Here is a 13,117-nt window from a genome sequence, read left to right on the forward strand (position 1 = left end):
TAAGTGTTACGAGTGTGGCTCTAACACACATGTACGTCCTAATTGTCCTGTACTTCAACGAAATCGTACCCAATCATCTACAGGTGATCGCGCCAACAGAAGTTGACTAGGAAAGCTATCATGTAACAGAGTAGCAGAAGGAGTGCCAGACGCACTCAACGGTCATTCGCCGATGTTCATTCCTGAAAATGAAGGTTGTTCTGATCTTTCAAGTTTGTTTGAAAGCCGTTTGTTTGGGTCTCCTAGTAATTTGCGAGATTGGACTCGAGTAAAGGCCATTCATTGACCTCAACTGCCCTATTTGAATGTTAAACTAAACAAGGTACCCATGTCTGCCCTAGTTGATTCAGGGAGCGTAGTGTCCTTGATTGATAAGGAACTTTATGAACTGTTAAAGAGCTCCAATAAGTTTAATAAACTAGAACCTGTGTCTTCTACGTATGTGACGGCGAATGGCAGTAAGCTAGGTATTCTTGGCAGATTTAGGGTTTCTGTAAGAATAGCTTCCTTTTCTTGGATATTCAGCTTCGTGGTTGTCAACGAATTATCCTGTCCAGTCATTCTGGGAGCCGATTTCATTGCACATTCTGGGCTCATTCTTAATTTGTCTGCAGGATCTATTCATTTTCAGTTTCAGCCCAAGGTATTGATCCCTGTGTTTCATCAATATCCTTTGAATGGAAATGTCAAGTCGAATGAGACTACGTTGTCGTCTATTGATGTTGCCCTACCTGATGTGTCTCATCTGACGTCTGAGCAAGCAGGGTGTATTCAGAGTTTGTGTAAGGAATTTTCCGATGTCCTTACGGATAAACTAGGGCTAACAAACGTCCTCGAATACAAGATCGAACTTACCAATCACACCCCTGTTAAATCACCACCGTATCGTTTAGCACCGCCCAAAATGAAAGTCCTCAAGGAGCAAATCCAAGCTATGTTAGATCAAGGTATCATTCGGAGGTCTACGTCTGCCTACTCGTCACCGGTATTTCTGGTTCCTAAACCACAAGGTGGGTTTCGACCTGTTATTGACTATAGGGTACTGAACAGGAATATTGCTATTGAATCTGTCCCATTACCTGATTTACAATCGTGTTTTGCTTGGTTCAGTAAGGCTACGGTCTTCACTTCCTTAGATCTGAATCAGGCATATTTTCAAATTCCCCTGGCAGAGGAATCTAAGCATTTAACAGCTTTTGCTACAGACTGGAACCTTTTCGAATTCCAGAGAATCCCGTTCGGATTGGCCACGGGTGCTTCTGTTTTGTCTCGTTTGTTAGACACAGTTCTGACATCAAATTGAAGTTCGTTACAAATTATTTAGATGATCTGATTATTTTCAGTGAGGATTTTGATCAACATGTCCATCATCTGCGGGAAGTTTTTAGCCGTCTTCAGAAGGCAGGTTTAACTGTCAAACCTACCAAGGTCTCGTTCGCCAGACCACAGATTTCGTTCTTGGGACATATTGTGTCATCTAGTGGAGTAATTATTGATCCTGATCGCACCAAATCGATAAGTGAGTTCCCTCCGCCTCGTAACGTCAAAGCCGTTGCCCGTTTCATTGGCATGTGTAATTTCTTTAGGAAGTTCGTGCCCAATTTTGCTCAGAGGGCTATTCCATTGAACTATCTTCGGAAGAAAGGAGTAAAGTTTGTTTGGGGATCGGAACAGCAAGTTGCTTTTGAGGATTTAAAATCTGCTATTGCTAACCCTCCTGTTTTAACTATCCCGGCTTTCTCCAAGCGATTTATTGTTCAGACGGATGCTTCTGGGAGCGCTATTGCTGGAGTTCTTCCCCAAGACACTGAGCACTCTGAGTTCGGCCTTGAGACGGATAATCAGGCTCTCTCTTGGGTTTTACGGAAGCCTCGTTCGACTGGTAGACTCGCTCGCTGGGCCGTCCCTATTTCCGCTTTTAAGTTCTCTGTGAAGCATATTAAGGGCTACGAGAATGTTGTTGCTGACGCATTGAGTCGTATGTTTTACCCTGGAACTGATGATCTGGTAGAAGAAAAAAAGGTTGAGATAGCTAATTCTGTTCTTCTAGAAATTCCCGAATTGTTTCAGGGATTGCATGAGCATCAAGGAAAAGATGAATCTCTCGCTGGCATTATCCGGAGAATTTCTGAGGGAGAAGTAGTCAAGCCATACGTCATCAAGGATGGTGTGCTGCTTTGTGTTTCTCGTCATGATCGTAAGTTGAAAGTCGTTCTTCCATCTGCCATGGTCCCTATGATTTTCAAATATTTCCACGTTTCCCCTTTAGGTGGCCATCTTGGGATCTTCAAAACTCGAGCAAAGATTAGAAATCATTTTATATGGAAGGGTATGGATGGAGATATTCGTAAGTACATTCGATCATGTACTGTCTGTTCCTTAAGTAAGCCAGCTCAGAATACCCGATTAGGTTTCCTTGCCTCTGAACAAGCTAATCGCCCTATGGAGAAGCTGTTTGTAGACCATTTAGGACCTTTCCCGCGTTCCCGGTCTGGCCGTAGATATGTGCTAGTTTGTGTTGATGCACTTTCCCGTTTCGTTTGGTTATTTCCCACGCGTGATGCCACAACCAAAAGTACTGTCTTATGTTTGAAACAGATTTTTGGAACGTTTGGTCCTTGCGAGTATCTAGTGTCGGACAATGCTTCAGTGTTCACTTCTCGTGCATTTAAGACGTTCTGTTTTGGGTTAGGGATAGACCATATTACTACTTCTCCCCACTACCCAAATCCTTCATATGCGGAACGTTTTAACCGCAACTTGAGAGCAGCCTTGATTGCCTATCACTCAAATGATCACTCTTTTTGGGGCTCTAATTTGGAATGGTTGTCTTTGGCTTTCAACTCGGCTAAGCATGAATCGCATGGGCAAACTCCTATCAAACTCATGTTTGCGTTCTCTCCTAATTCTCCATTAGCCAATCTCTGGTCGATTAATGACCTTTTGCCGGCGGTTATTGAACCCTACTCCATCGTGAGACTTGGACTAGAGCCCGTCGAAATCTCCTTGCTTCTCACGCTCGTGTGGAACGTTATTATAATAAGGGTCGCAAAGCTGGTAATTTCAAGGTTGGAGATTCTGTCTTCATTAGGAATTATCTTGTGATTTCTAAGGCCAATCGTCAGGCTGCTAAGCTAGCTCCACGATATCGAGGTCCGTGGGAAATTGTGAAGTATTTGACGCCCGTCACTCTTTTGGTTCGGGATAATTCAAACGGGAAATTGACCCGTGTACATCTTTCTCAGGTAAAGGCCACTTAATGCTTTATTAAGAGAATGTCTTGGTAACTGCTGTTTTCGCCAAGTTTCGGTAATATACTATTGGTCTCTTGGTAATGTCTAAAGTTATGAGGCGTTCTGCCTTTAAATATTGTAACTTATTCAGAAGCTGATGGCAGAGATAATAAATGTTTGGACCGCTGCCATACAGGTCAATAATGGGATATGTATTATTTTATTTCCATAAATTTATGCCTGAAGCTATGATTTGTGAGGTCACATTTTGTATATTGTAAAGTATTTCCATGTTACTTACTATTGTAAGTTCTGTATATATGTATTTCTTAGTTTGACATGTCAATTCTTTGTTTTGGGGCCTCATATTAGATTAAGTATGCCTGTGTGTGTAATGTGCTGTCGTTTATTAGTTTACTACGTTTGAGAAGTATTCCTTTTTCCCCAATCCTTTTACCTCAGTTTGGTGCCGCCTTTCTGCTGTGTTTATGTCGCAGGAATTTCCCTGGGAGCCAGTGTGGTGTTAACAAGACTTTGGAGAATCCTGAAAGCCGATCCTAATGGTTTGAGATGGCCAGTCGATCCACTAGGAGAAGTTTGCAGCCTCCCGCTTTGGTGCTTGGTGCTGTGCTGCATGATGTGGGGAGAGCATTATTCTATTCCTGTAACCCGCTGCCTCATCGAGGATATGCTGTGTGGTGTCCTGAGAGACTGCTTGTCACCACTTCGATCTAGTCAGCTGTCCAGTTGGTGGAGGCTTTAGTCTCCTTTGTGCAGTATGTGATGCTCGCTCTGTTTACCTGCTATGAACTCGTATCTACGGTCGGCACACTTGGGGAGTGTGTGTGTCGCGTGCTGGAAAAACCGGCTGGGTAACTGACCTCGTCAGCTCCCTTCCAGAAGTCTCGCTACGTGTATATCGACTGCTACTGTGTGAATTGTTTTCATTGCTATTCACTGCTACGCCTATGTGTGTATTGCATCCCCAATGGACTAATAAGAATATCTGAAGTGTGTTGTATGGGCTTGGCCCAGTTTCAGGCGGGGAGGGTATCACAGATATTTTCATGTATTTAAGAAATTGTGTTACAAGAAACTTCTATTACGCTCTCTCACAAGACTGTTACAGACACTTGAATTGCGCCTGCGCTGTGAGTCGAGTGTATTGTTTCTATATTGGTTGTTCCCCCTCCCTTCTCAAACGGAGTCTTGGTGGCTGGTTGTATCCAGCGTTAGACTCTCACTAATTATTTGTCGCTCTCTTGAGCAACTTCTGGGAGGTTCCTTTCGAACCCAAGGCTTCTGGGCTGCGAACGTCGGAGCGTAAGTCGTGCGTGAATGTTGTATGTGTGTGTATTGAGTGAGAGGTTAATGATTGTGGCCGCGAATGGGTGTGTAAGTGGATTTGAGTTGTGCTTCTGTGTGTGCTGTGCTGTTTGGATGGGCCGGGTTCGTAGTCCAGGGGCTTAAGGCCAGTTGAAGGCCGTTTCTTTTTCTATAATGTTTACGTTTAATATTACTTACTAGTACTACTTGTTTCCATTATATTTTCTGGGGATAATAGATCTTCTGTTCTCTCTTGTATGTAAGAGGCCAATAGGAGTTTATTGGTTTACTTTTGAAAGAGTGCTTCGGTTATAATGTTGTGCATATGTTGTTGTCAGTGAATAAAACACGGATGGATTTACAGATGGAAAGCTCCCTAACCTCGGTCCACCTAGCTTCCTCTCTGGGCATGTTCCTATTTTCCTAGGCCCTAATGCTATCACCTTCTCAACTGTTCTCCTTAATTTTCTTACGAAGGTTAACCAATTGATTATTAATGCTATTATTGTTGGTGGACACATTCTCCTTGGTCGTACTCAAGAGTTTTTCTTTTTTTCAATTCATATTTGATTATTGTATACGGAAGATTTTACTGCAACTTATCAAGTACATGAACTTATTGACCCTGGAACCGGCGACTCATTTCCTTGTTACTCAACCGGCAGAGTCGCTATAGAGATGCATTATGCCAGCGCTGACCAATTTTGAGATAGTGCCTCACTCAACATCTTTATGACATCTACTCTATAAATACAGCACAATTCTGAAATAGTTTAGTGTGACAGAGTGTGCGGTATACACGTGAAAAAACGAGAACGCTTTGCAGACGGTCATTCTGTTGTGCTTGCTGTGGTTGTCCGATTTGCATTACCTTTCATGGCGCAAAATGAGTGAATTGTCAGGAAGTAGTGAAATTCGTAATTGTTTGTTTGATCTGGATGGCGAAAGTGATAGTGACGTATTTTTAGAAGGAACTGATGATGATTTTGACAATAATTTGTCAGGTAGCGGCGAGTTATATGACCCTAGGCTAAGTGATTTCGACACTGATATTGACAATGATGAGGAACACAATGAACCAGCCACTGATGATGATAATAATGATAATGACGGTAATGCAGTTGACCAAACAGAACCAAAGTGGACAAGAGTTTATCCTCCAGAGCCAGAAATAAAAGTGCAAGAGAAGTTCAAGGTTTGAAACGCAGGTGTACGACATTGCCCTCCGAGAAACAGTCCTCCTCTAACATATTTCTATTTGCTTTTCTCCAATGCTATCTGGAATCTTTTACTGACTGAAACTAATAAATACACACAAGAAATTATTCGAAATAAAATGAATTCCGGAAATATGGGTCCGTATTCTTGTCTGCAAACATGGGTGATGTTACAGTATCAGAAATTTTAAAAAAGTAATTTCTCTACTTATAAATACTGGTCTGAACTCTAAGAATAACATTGAAAAATACGGGTGCACTTCAAAATTGCAAATATTTCCACATTTTTCTAAAGTCATGTCAATAAAACATTTTGAAATGATAAACTCTATGTTACATATCAGCTCACAACAATATATTCCCCCAGGACAACCAGGACATGATGCATGGTATAAAGTAAGAACATTCCAGGACTCAATAAATACTTCATTCAAGAAGTATTTTATTCCCCATCAAAATTTGTCTATTGATGAATCCATGATAGGAATGAAGAATGGGTTTGTTCATATAATGTATATGCCGAATAAGAGACAGGCTCAGTTCGGAATTAAAAAAAATTGAAGTAGTAGACAGCAAGTATAATTATATAATCCACACGGAACTGTACAATGGAAAACGGTTCTTGGCAGATTAGACAGATCTGGTTACAGAAAAAGTTGTTGTGCATTTGTTGACTGTCTCAAATCTTTTGAACAAGGGGTATCATATTTTCACTGACAACTTTTACACAAAATGCCTTTAGCTAAAAGACTTTTTGTGAACGACACCTTTCTTACTGGCACAGTCAATAAAAATTCAAGATCTATCAAAATCAGTTCTAAATTGAAAACTCGCCCCTCAGACCTCAGTGTATTTCAGAAAAAAAAAAATACTTTTGGTAGAATACAAAGAGAAACATACAAGAAAACCAGTTTACCTGATAACAACCGGCTGTCACGCGGAGGACAAAATCATTCAAAGCAAAAGTGGAAAGGAAAATATAAAACTAGTTCTGATCCATAAGTATAACCTAAACATGGGGGGAGGAGTAGACTGCAAGGATAAGTCAGTGTAACATGTGACAGAGCAACAAGGAGGTACTGGGGAAAAAAAAAAAAAAAAACTATAACCTGTTGGATATGGTAATTTTTGATGCCTACATACTCTATAGTTTGAACACCGACCCCTTGAATGTGAGGAATTTATGGTTAGTATTGTCGAAGGTCTTGTAGATGAAGAAACTCTTCAAAACATTCCACCTGGACCTTCAGGAAAAATGGGACATCAGCTGGTACGCCTCCCAGGAAAGAAACTGCAGTTGTGCCCTGTCTGTTTGACTGCAGAAAAAGTCACGCACTCACTTCTGGTGCCCAGGATGTAATTGTGGTGTCCGTCAACAGTTCTACCATAAATTAGAACATTTTTGGAGGCCTATGAATGCAGGAAGAAAGAGGAGCCACCCTGAAGGTAGAGGATGAATCTAAGTAGACTCACGTGTTGATGCGATATGCTTGTGTTATTTCAATTCTATTTCACTTTACAATACTACAAGGTAGTGAAACCTTTCTACATATTTTTAATCAGCATAAAACTGAAAATTTTGTATATAGTAAAATCGTCATATTAATTTTTATGTACACGTTGCCCAGAACTTTCGGATTATTTTCGAATACTTAGCGTGTGTTGGATACTTCGCCCATATTGCTTCAGGATACTAAATTGGTTTGTTCGATTTCCTACTAAAGTATTCTTTGTCCTTTTCTGAATAAAATGACTTGTTATACATAAAAATTAATTGAAAAACAACATTTTTATGAATTTTTAAAAAGTTGCTTGCAAAACTCGCCTAAATGCCTGCCGCTTGAAGGAAAACCGCTTGTTGGTTCCAGGGTTAAGAATGTTTTAACAGTCACATCATATTTTTTTTAAATTTAAGCATTTTGCCGGGCTAAGTGGCTTAGACGGTTGAGGCGCTGGCCTTCCAACCCCAAATTGGAAGGTTCGATCCTGGCTAAGTCCGGTGGTATTTGAAGGTGCTCAAACACATCAGCCTCGTGTCGGTAGATTTACTGGCACGTAAATAACTCCAGCGGGACAAAATTCCGGCACCTCGGCGTCTCCGAAAATTGTGAAATTAGTTAGTGGGACGTAAAACAAATAACATTATTATTATTATTATTATTATTATTATTATTATTATTATTATTAATTTGAGTGTTTTAACTCTTATATATGCCAATTTTAACATTCTACTGAAGATGACCCAATCAGGGTCGAAACATGTTTAGATATGGTTAATGTGAATTTTAAATTTGCACCTATGTTATTGTGTATTGATTAGGTGGATGGATTGAACAATAAATTTTTGTCATGGTGGTTAGCTTTTACAAATTATACATATCTAGTTGAGTTGGTGAGCTGTGAATACAGAAATATGAAATTTATATCTTGTGGTAAACAATTTTGGTTAATGCAATGCATTAAAATAGAGGATGTGGGAAGTTCCTTTTCCAATAATGGAAGATGACATTCACAGACTTCGAGTACTAAATCACAAATTTATTTTAGGGGTTGAGGACATCAAGTCATCAGTCCTCTACACTTATGTATACCTCGGGCCTAATTACTTGTATTGACATTGTTTATGTACTAAAATATTTAACCGAATTATTTAGGCCTTTTGTTTCCTTTTGTTAACATACTGTTTCGCATCTACATAAAATGTGATGAAAGCATACCAAAACTTGAAATAGTATTACACTTCCAGCATTTGTAAGGAAAGCGCAAGAGAAGAAGGCATGAGAAGGAAGGAAGGAAGGAAGGAAGGAAGGAAGGAAGGAAGGAAGAGGGACAAGAAAAGAAAAGAAGTTTCCAGAGAAAATTGATTTCCTTGACAAGTAAGGAAAAATATTAAATACCCATTTATCACTACAGTGTAAAATAGGACTTGATTAAGGAAAACACAGCTGAGTTTCAGATATTTGATCTTGTTTACATAACAGCCTAATACTGCACCACCAAACTACATATACTGAAGTGTTGGTTAGAGGCAATCAAGTATGAGCATTGAAAATAAACAGTTTTCATTTTCAGACAAGTTAATGGAAACAAAAGCATCAGGCTGCATGGTAATTTTTCAGTTCAAACTATCATGTCAAGTTTTGACTTCAATACGCTTGTTTTACAATTTTGCACAATATGTGGGTCATTTTGAAAACACACTCAATTATGGCAGGGAACCAAAATATGCCCAGTGAAAGATATGTTACTTACCCCATCTGTTTGTATTCAGATAAATAAAAAAAAATGATCATGACCTACCAGTATACTAAATATTAAAAGGTGTACTGAATCATGTTGTGCAGTGTTCTTTCATCACAGTTAAATAGGAAAGGTGTGCCCTTTGTTTTGTATATATCTACTTCCATAAGAATATTATGACATTAGGAGGTAAGAAAATAAAACACAGGCTATGAGAGGTAATAAAACAATCATGCATTGTTTGAATTTCAGCAACCTTGTGTGTTTTGTTGACCTCATATGTGACTTGCAGCATCAGATAACATTTTATGGACTAAAGGCAAAAGCAACATCATAAGGACATCATCCCAATAAACAGCCATAGAATGTCGTATTCTAATCAGTCAACAAAAGGCAGGGCCATGGACAGACCGGTTTTCTTGGGTCATTTTTCCGGGGCCCAGGCCTCCTTTTGGAGGCCCAGTCGTAGTTGGCAAAAAAAATACCCTAAATGAATATAAACGCGAAAAGTAAATGAAATAAGCTACCAAAAAATGTCTTGTCATACTTGCGGAGTGCCTGCAGTTTATTAACGATAATCCTTGATAGTCTTATGTTTGTAAGTAATATGATAGAAAAGGGTAGGTTTTATACTGCTTTGCAGACTCCGCACTATTGTTGTCTACAGGGGAAGAGAGTGCGGTTGTTGAGACATGTTCGTCTTGTCACCCTTCCTTTATTGTTGTAACAATGTTAGTTGCTACTATTGTCATTCACAGCGGAATTAGTCTATCTATTTGGTTTCCGATCTTAATTTTCTAGTTGAGTGATCGTGTTCGTGTAGTAATTACACCGTTTAAGTTTACTTGTTAATTTTTTTTAACTGTTTGGTTTTCATTTTTTATTTGATTGGAGGTAATAGTATAACATCAGTCACCATGAGCAACTAATATAAACACATATCAGAGTATCAAAAGAGGAAAAACAAAAGTGCGCGAGATGGAGGCTTCAAAAGGGCTAACGTCCTTGAAAAGATTTATAAAATTTTCTTTGTCTTGTGCATCGCCATGCTTGTTTATTTGACTATTCCCGCAACTGTTATCAGTACCGATAGAGCATTTTCAACGCTAAAGAGAGTGAAAAATTTGCTTTGCTCCACAATGACACAAGAGAGACTGTCAAGCCTTGGGATGGCTAAATTTGCAAAGAAAATCTTTGCAGCAAGGAAAGCACGAAGACACTCTATATGAAATGTAATTAACGCCAGGTTCCTTTACTCTCCTTTTATAAGGTACAGGCACGCCAGAAGTTAAATCGTACTTATCTTCAGTTCAGTGACGTGTTCTTATTTTTAAACATAGTACTAGGCTTACCAGTTAACCATTCATAATTATGTTTTTGAGGCAACTTTTGTATTTAGCATTTAAGAACAAAAAAACATTAATAACAGGCCACATGTATAATTTAGATAAGTTAAAGATTATTCTAACTTTAAGGCAGTGTAAGTGTTGTACTACACTTCAGGATTGGATTGCACTGTACTATTACTTATGCTGCAACCACGTCAGGTTGCTAATATATTTTATCTCAAATGCTTACTGACTATTACTTAAATTTCATTTAGGAAAGAAGCTATCCCACCCTTCCACATGGGCTCCACATGAAAGGGAGGCCTTACCTTACAAATCATCGTGAAACAATAAAGAACATTAAATTATACAAACAAACCTATTAGATAGAGCAGAGCAGAATTTAGTCAAATTTAATTTAATGAATATTATAATTATGTAGGGATGAACTACTCCAGTATACCTATATAAAGACTTCGTTAATGTACTGAACATTGCAGTAAAACTAGGGATTGTGTCGGTGCGACGTAAAGCAAATAGCAAAAAAAAAAAAAACTAGGGATAATTTTAAAGACAATTGAACAACGCATTTTTGCATTTTCAATATTTATTCATTTAAAAACAAGATATGGTGCATAATAAAATGTTAAAATTTAACTTCAGCTTTAAAAATTTTTAGATTTAATTTTATGAAGGTTGAACTTTAAGAAATGAATAAGGAATTTACAAAAAATCACTTAGTGTTTTTGTAAGGGAGGTCAACGAAATTTTCTTGTCCGGAGCATTTTTGGGCGAGAGAGGGAGAGGTCAAGTCCTTTGCCCAGGGCCTGTCAAAGCTGTCTATGGCCCAGACAAAAGGGAAGCTAGAACACAGTTTCTTTTTGAGAAATTATACTTGTACAAGAAAATTTTAGCATTAGGAGGTAAGAAAATAAAATGCAGTCTATGAGGGATAATAAGACAATCATTCTCTTTTTTATTTTTTTTATTTTTATTTTTTTTCAAGAAGTTCATGGCAACTAAATATTCAGTTTTGTTAACCTCATACATAACTTCCAGTAGCAGAAATAATTTTAAGAACTAAAGGGAAAAGCAATATTTGCAGGTTAGTTGTCCATATGTAATCACTGCATCATCCCCAGGAACAGCCATAGAATGCCTTATTCTGATCAGTCAACCAAAAGGAATCTAAGAACAGTTTCTCTTTCAGAAATTATGACAACACTATTATGGCAATCATCAAAACTCCATTCACAGCTGATGTTAAGATAAAATACAGTAGATATCCATGATGTACATTAGCTTGTCCCTTACATAAAAATCATGCTATAAATCTATTCCCTGAGTACAGATTACTAAGAATTCTTTCTTACAAGCATTCACAACAAATACTGATTTGATAGATGTATCCTCCCCAAAAATGGAATTTCTGTCTTAGCAATGTTTATACACACTATCACAGAGGTATTCTATCTGGAATTCTGGATGGAAAAATGAACATACCATAACTTTAAAAAAAAAGTTTTTTAGCCACAAAATACATTCTGACTGCTACTTTCAAAAACATCATAGATCAGTCCACAGAGGACAATTATTGCATATGCATGGAACCTGGGTAATGTTCATAGAAGATCCAAGACTTGTGAATATCATGATCTAAGATTCCAGGCTGTCTAGTAGATCCAATAAGCTCGAACTTATCAAAATATAAGATGTGGAAAGGAACGAACAAATGACCAACCAAGTGTCATGTACATACAATGACATAATTATCAATATCTTATTCTTTCAAGGCCAAGTGATTAGTGTATCACACTCGAAAGCTGACCCTGAAGCTTCCTACAACAACAGTTTTTGCATTTAATATTTATCTCCATATTTTATCTGCATTTATACCAGAATATAAGTGGTTGCAAAGATAACTAACCTTCTATTTAAAAGTCCTAGTTGAAGTGCTCTTCCCACTACTCATGATAATAAGCAAAATAAGCAAAAATAATAATCGAAGTTTTGATCTTAACAGGCCTTTTTCATTACACACTGACCAAGAAATATGACCCTCAAGTCTAGTTCCATTCTGATGTAAGAAAATCATATAAAACTAAAGATAACAATGTTATCACAGAGATGTATTTCTAGGAGCCATATAACCCTGCTACCTAAACCCCCTACGTCGCTGCCACATATCAAATTTACTGAATGCAGAGTTTAGTAGTTGATTGAGGTGAGTGACAACATGAGCCCGTAGTGCTGGTATCTCACGTAGAACTCGTTCCTGTAAAAGAAAAAAAAGAAATAAATAAAGAAAAACAATTAATATAAAGCACATTTAAGAATTTACTGAAACTTACCATAATAAGCCACAGACAATGACATCTAAAATATTAACAATGCTAAGGACTTTTAATTTCTAAATATGTTTGATTTCTGTCTAAAATCAAATGTTATATTACATTATGGCCCAGTTTATTCAATTTCCATTAAAACAACACTAACACACTGTTTATTAACTCTCTTGGTGCCAGGCGGTAGTGCGAGCATCCGCCCTTTAAACTGCCAGAGCCGATCTGGTCGGCCGTTAACAATCCAGTCGGAAGTTGCCAGAGCCGATTACATCGGCCGGCTTAAAATTCTGTGATATACATAATTTTGAGGCAACCTATAGTGACGTGCATACTTTTGTTACAACCTGTAGTAAAGGGGCTACACGTTATTGTGTGCCTGGCCTTGCTTTGGCAGTTCTAAGAGGGTGTTATACCTTTCACAAGAGTCG

At 38.2% G+C, this 13,117-nt stretch overlaps 1 protein-coding gene across 6 annotated transcripts in view; it reads right to left on the reverse strand.

Annotated features, from left to right (window-relative positions):
- Positions 1-11,311: 11,311 nt before the first annotated feature.
- The window catches only part of LOC136863178 (general transcription factor IIH subunit 1), a 506,000-nt gene continuing 504,194 nt past the window's right edge, over positions 11,312-13,117 (reverse strand). For 5 of the 6 annotated variants that reach the window (XM_067139528.2, XM_067139529.2, XM_067139531.2 and 2 more), the window contains exon 11: positions 11,312-12,619. In XM_067139528.2, coding sequence (XP_066995629.2) covers positions 12,500-12,619 — 120 coding nt within the window. In that variant the 3' untranslated portion in view covers positions 11,312-12,499. The remainder of the gene's footprint in view (positions 12,620-13,117) is intronic. The other variant, XR_010859163.2, reaches the window with a different exon arrangement.

This window comes from Anabrus simplex, chromosome 2 (assembly GCF_040414725.1).
Source record: "Anabrus simplex isolate iqAnaSimp1 chromosome 2, ASM4041472v1, whole genome shotgun sequence".
Classification (NCBI taxonomy): domain Eukaryota; kingdom Metazoa; phylum Arthropoda; class Insecta; order Orthoptera; family Tettigoniidae; genus Anabrus; species Anabrus simplex.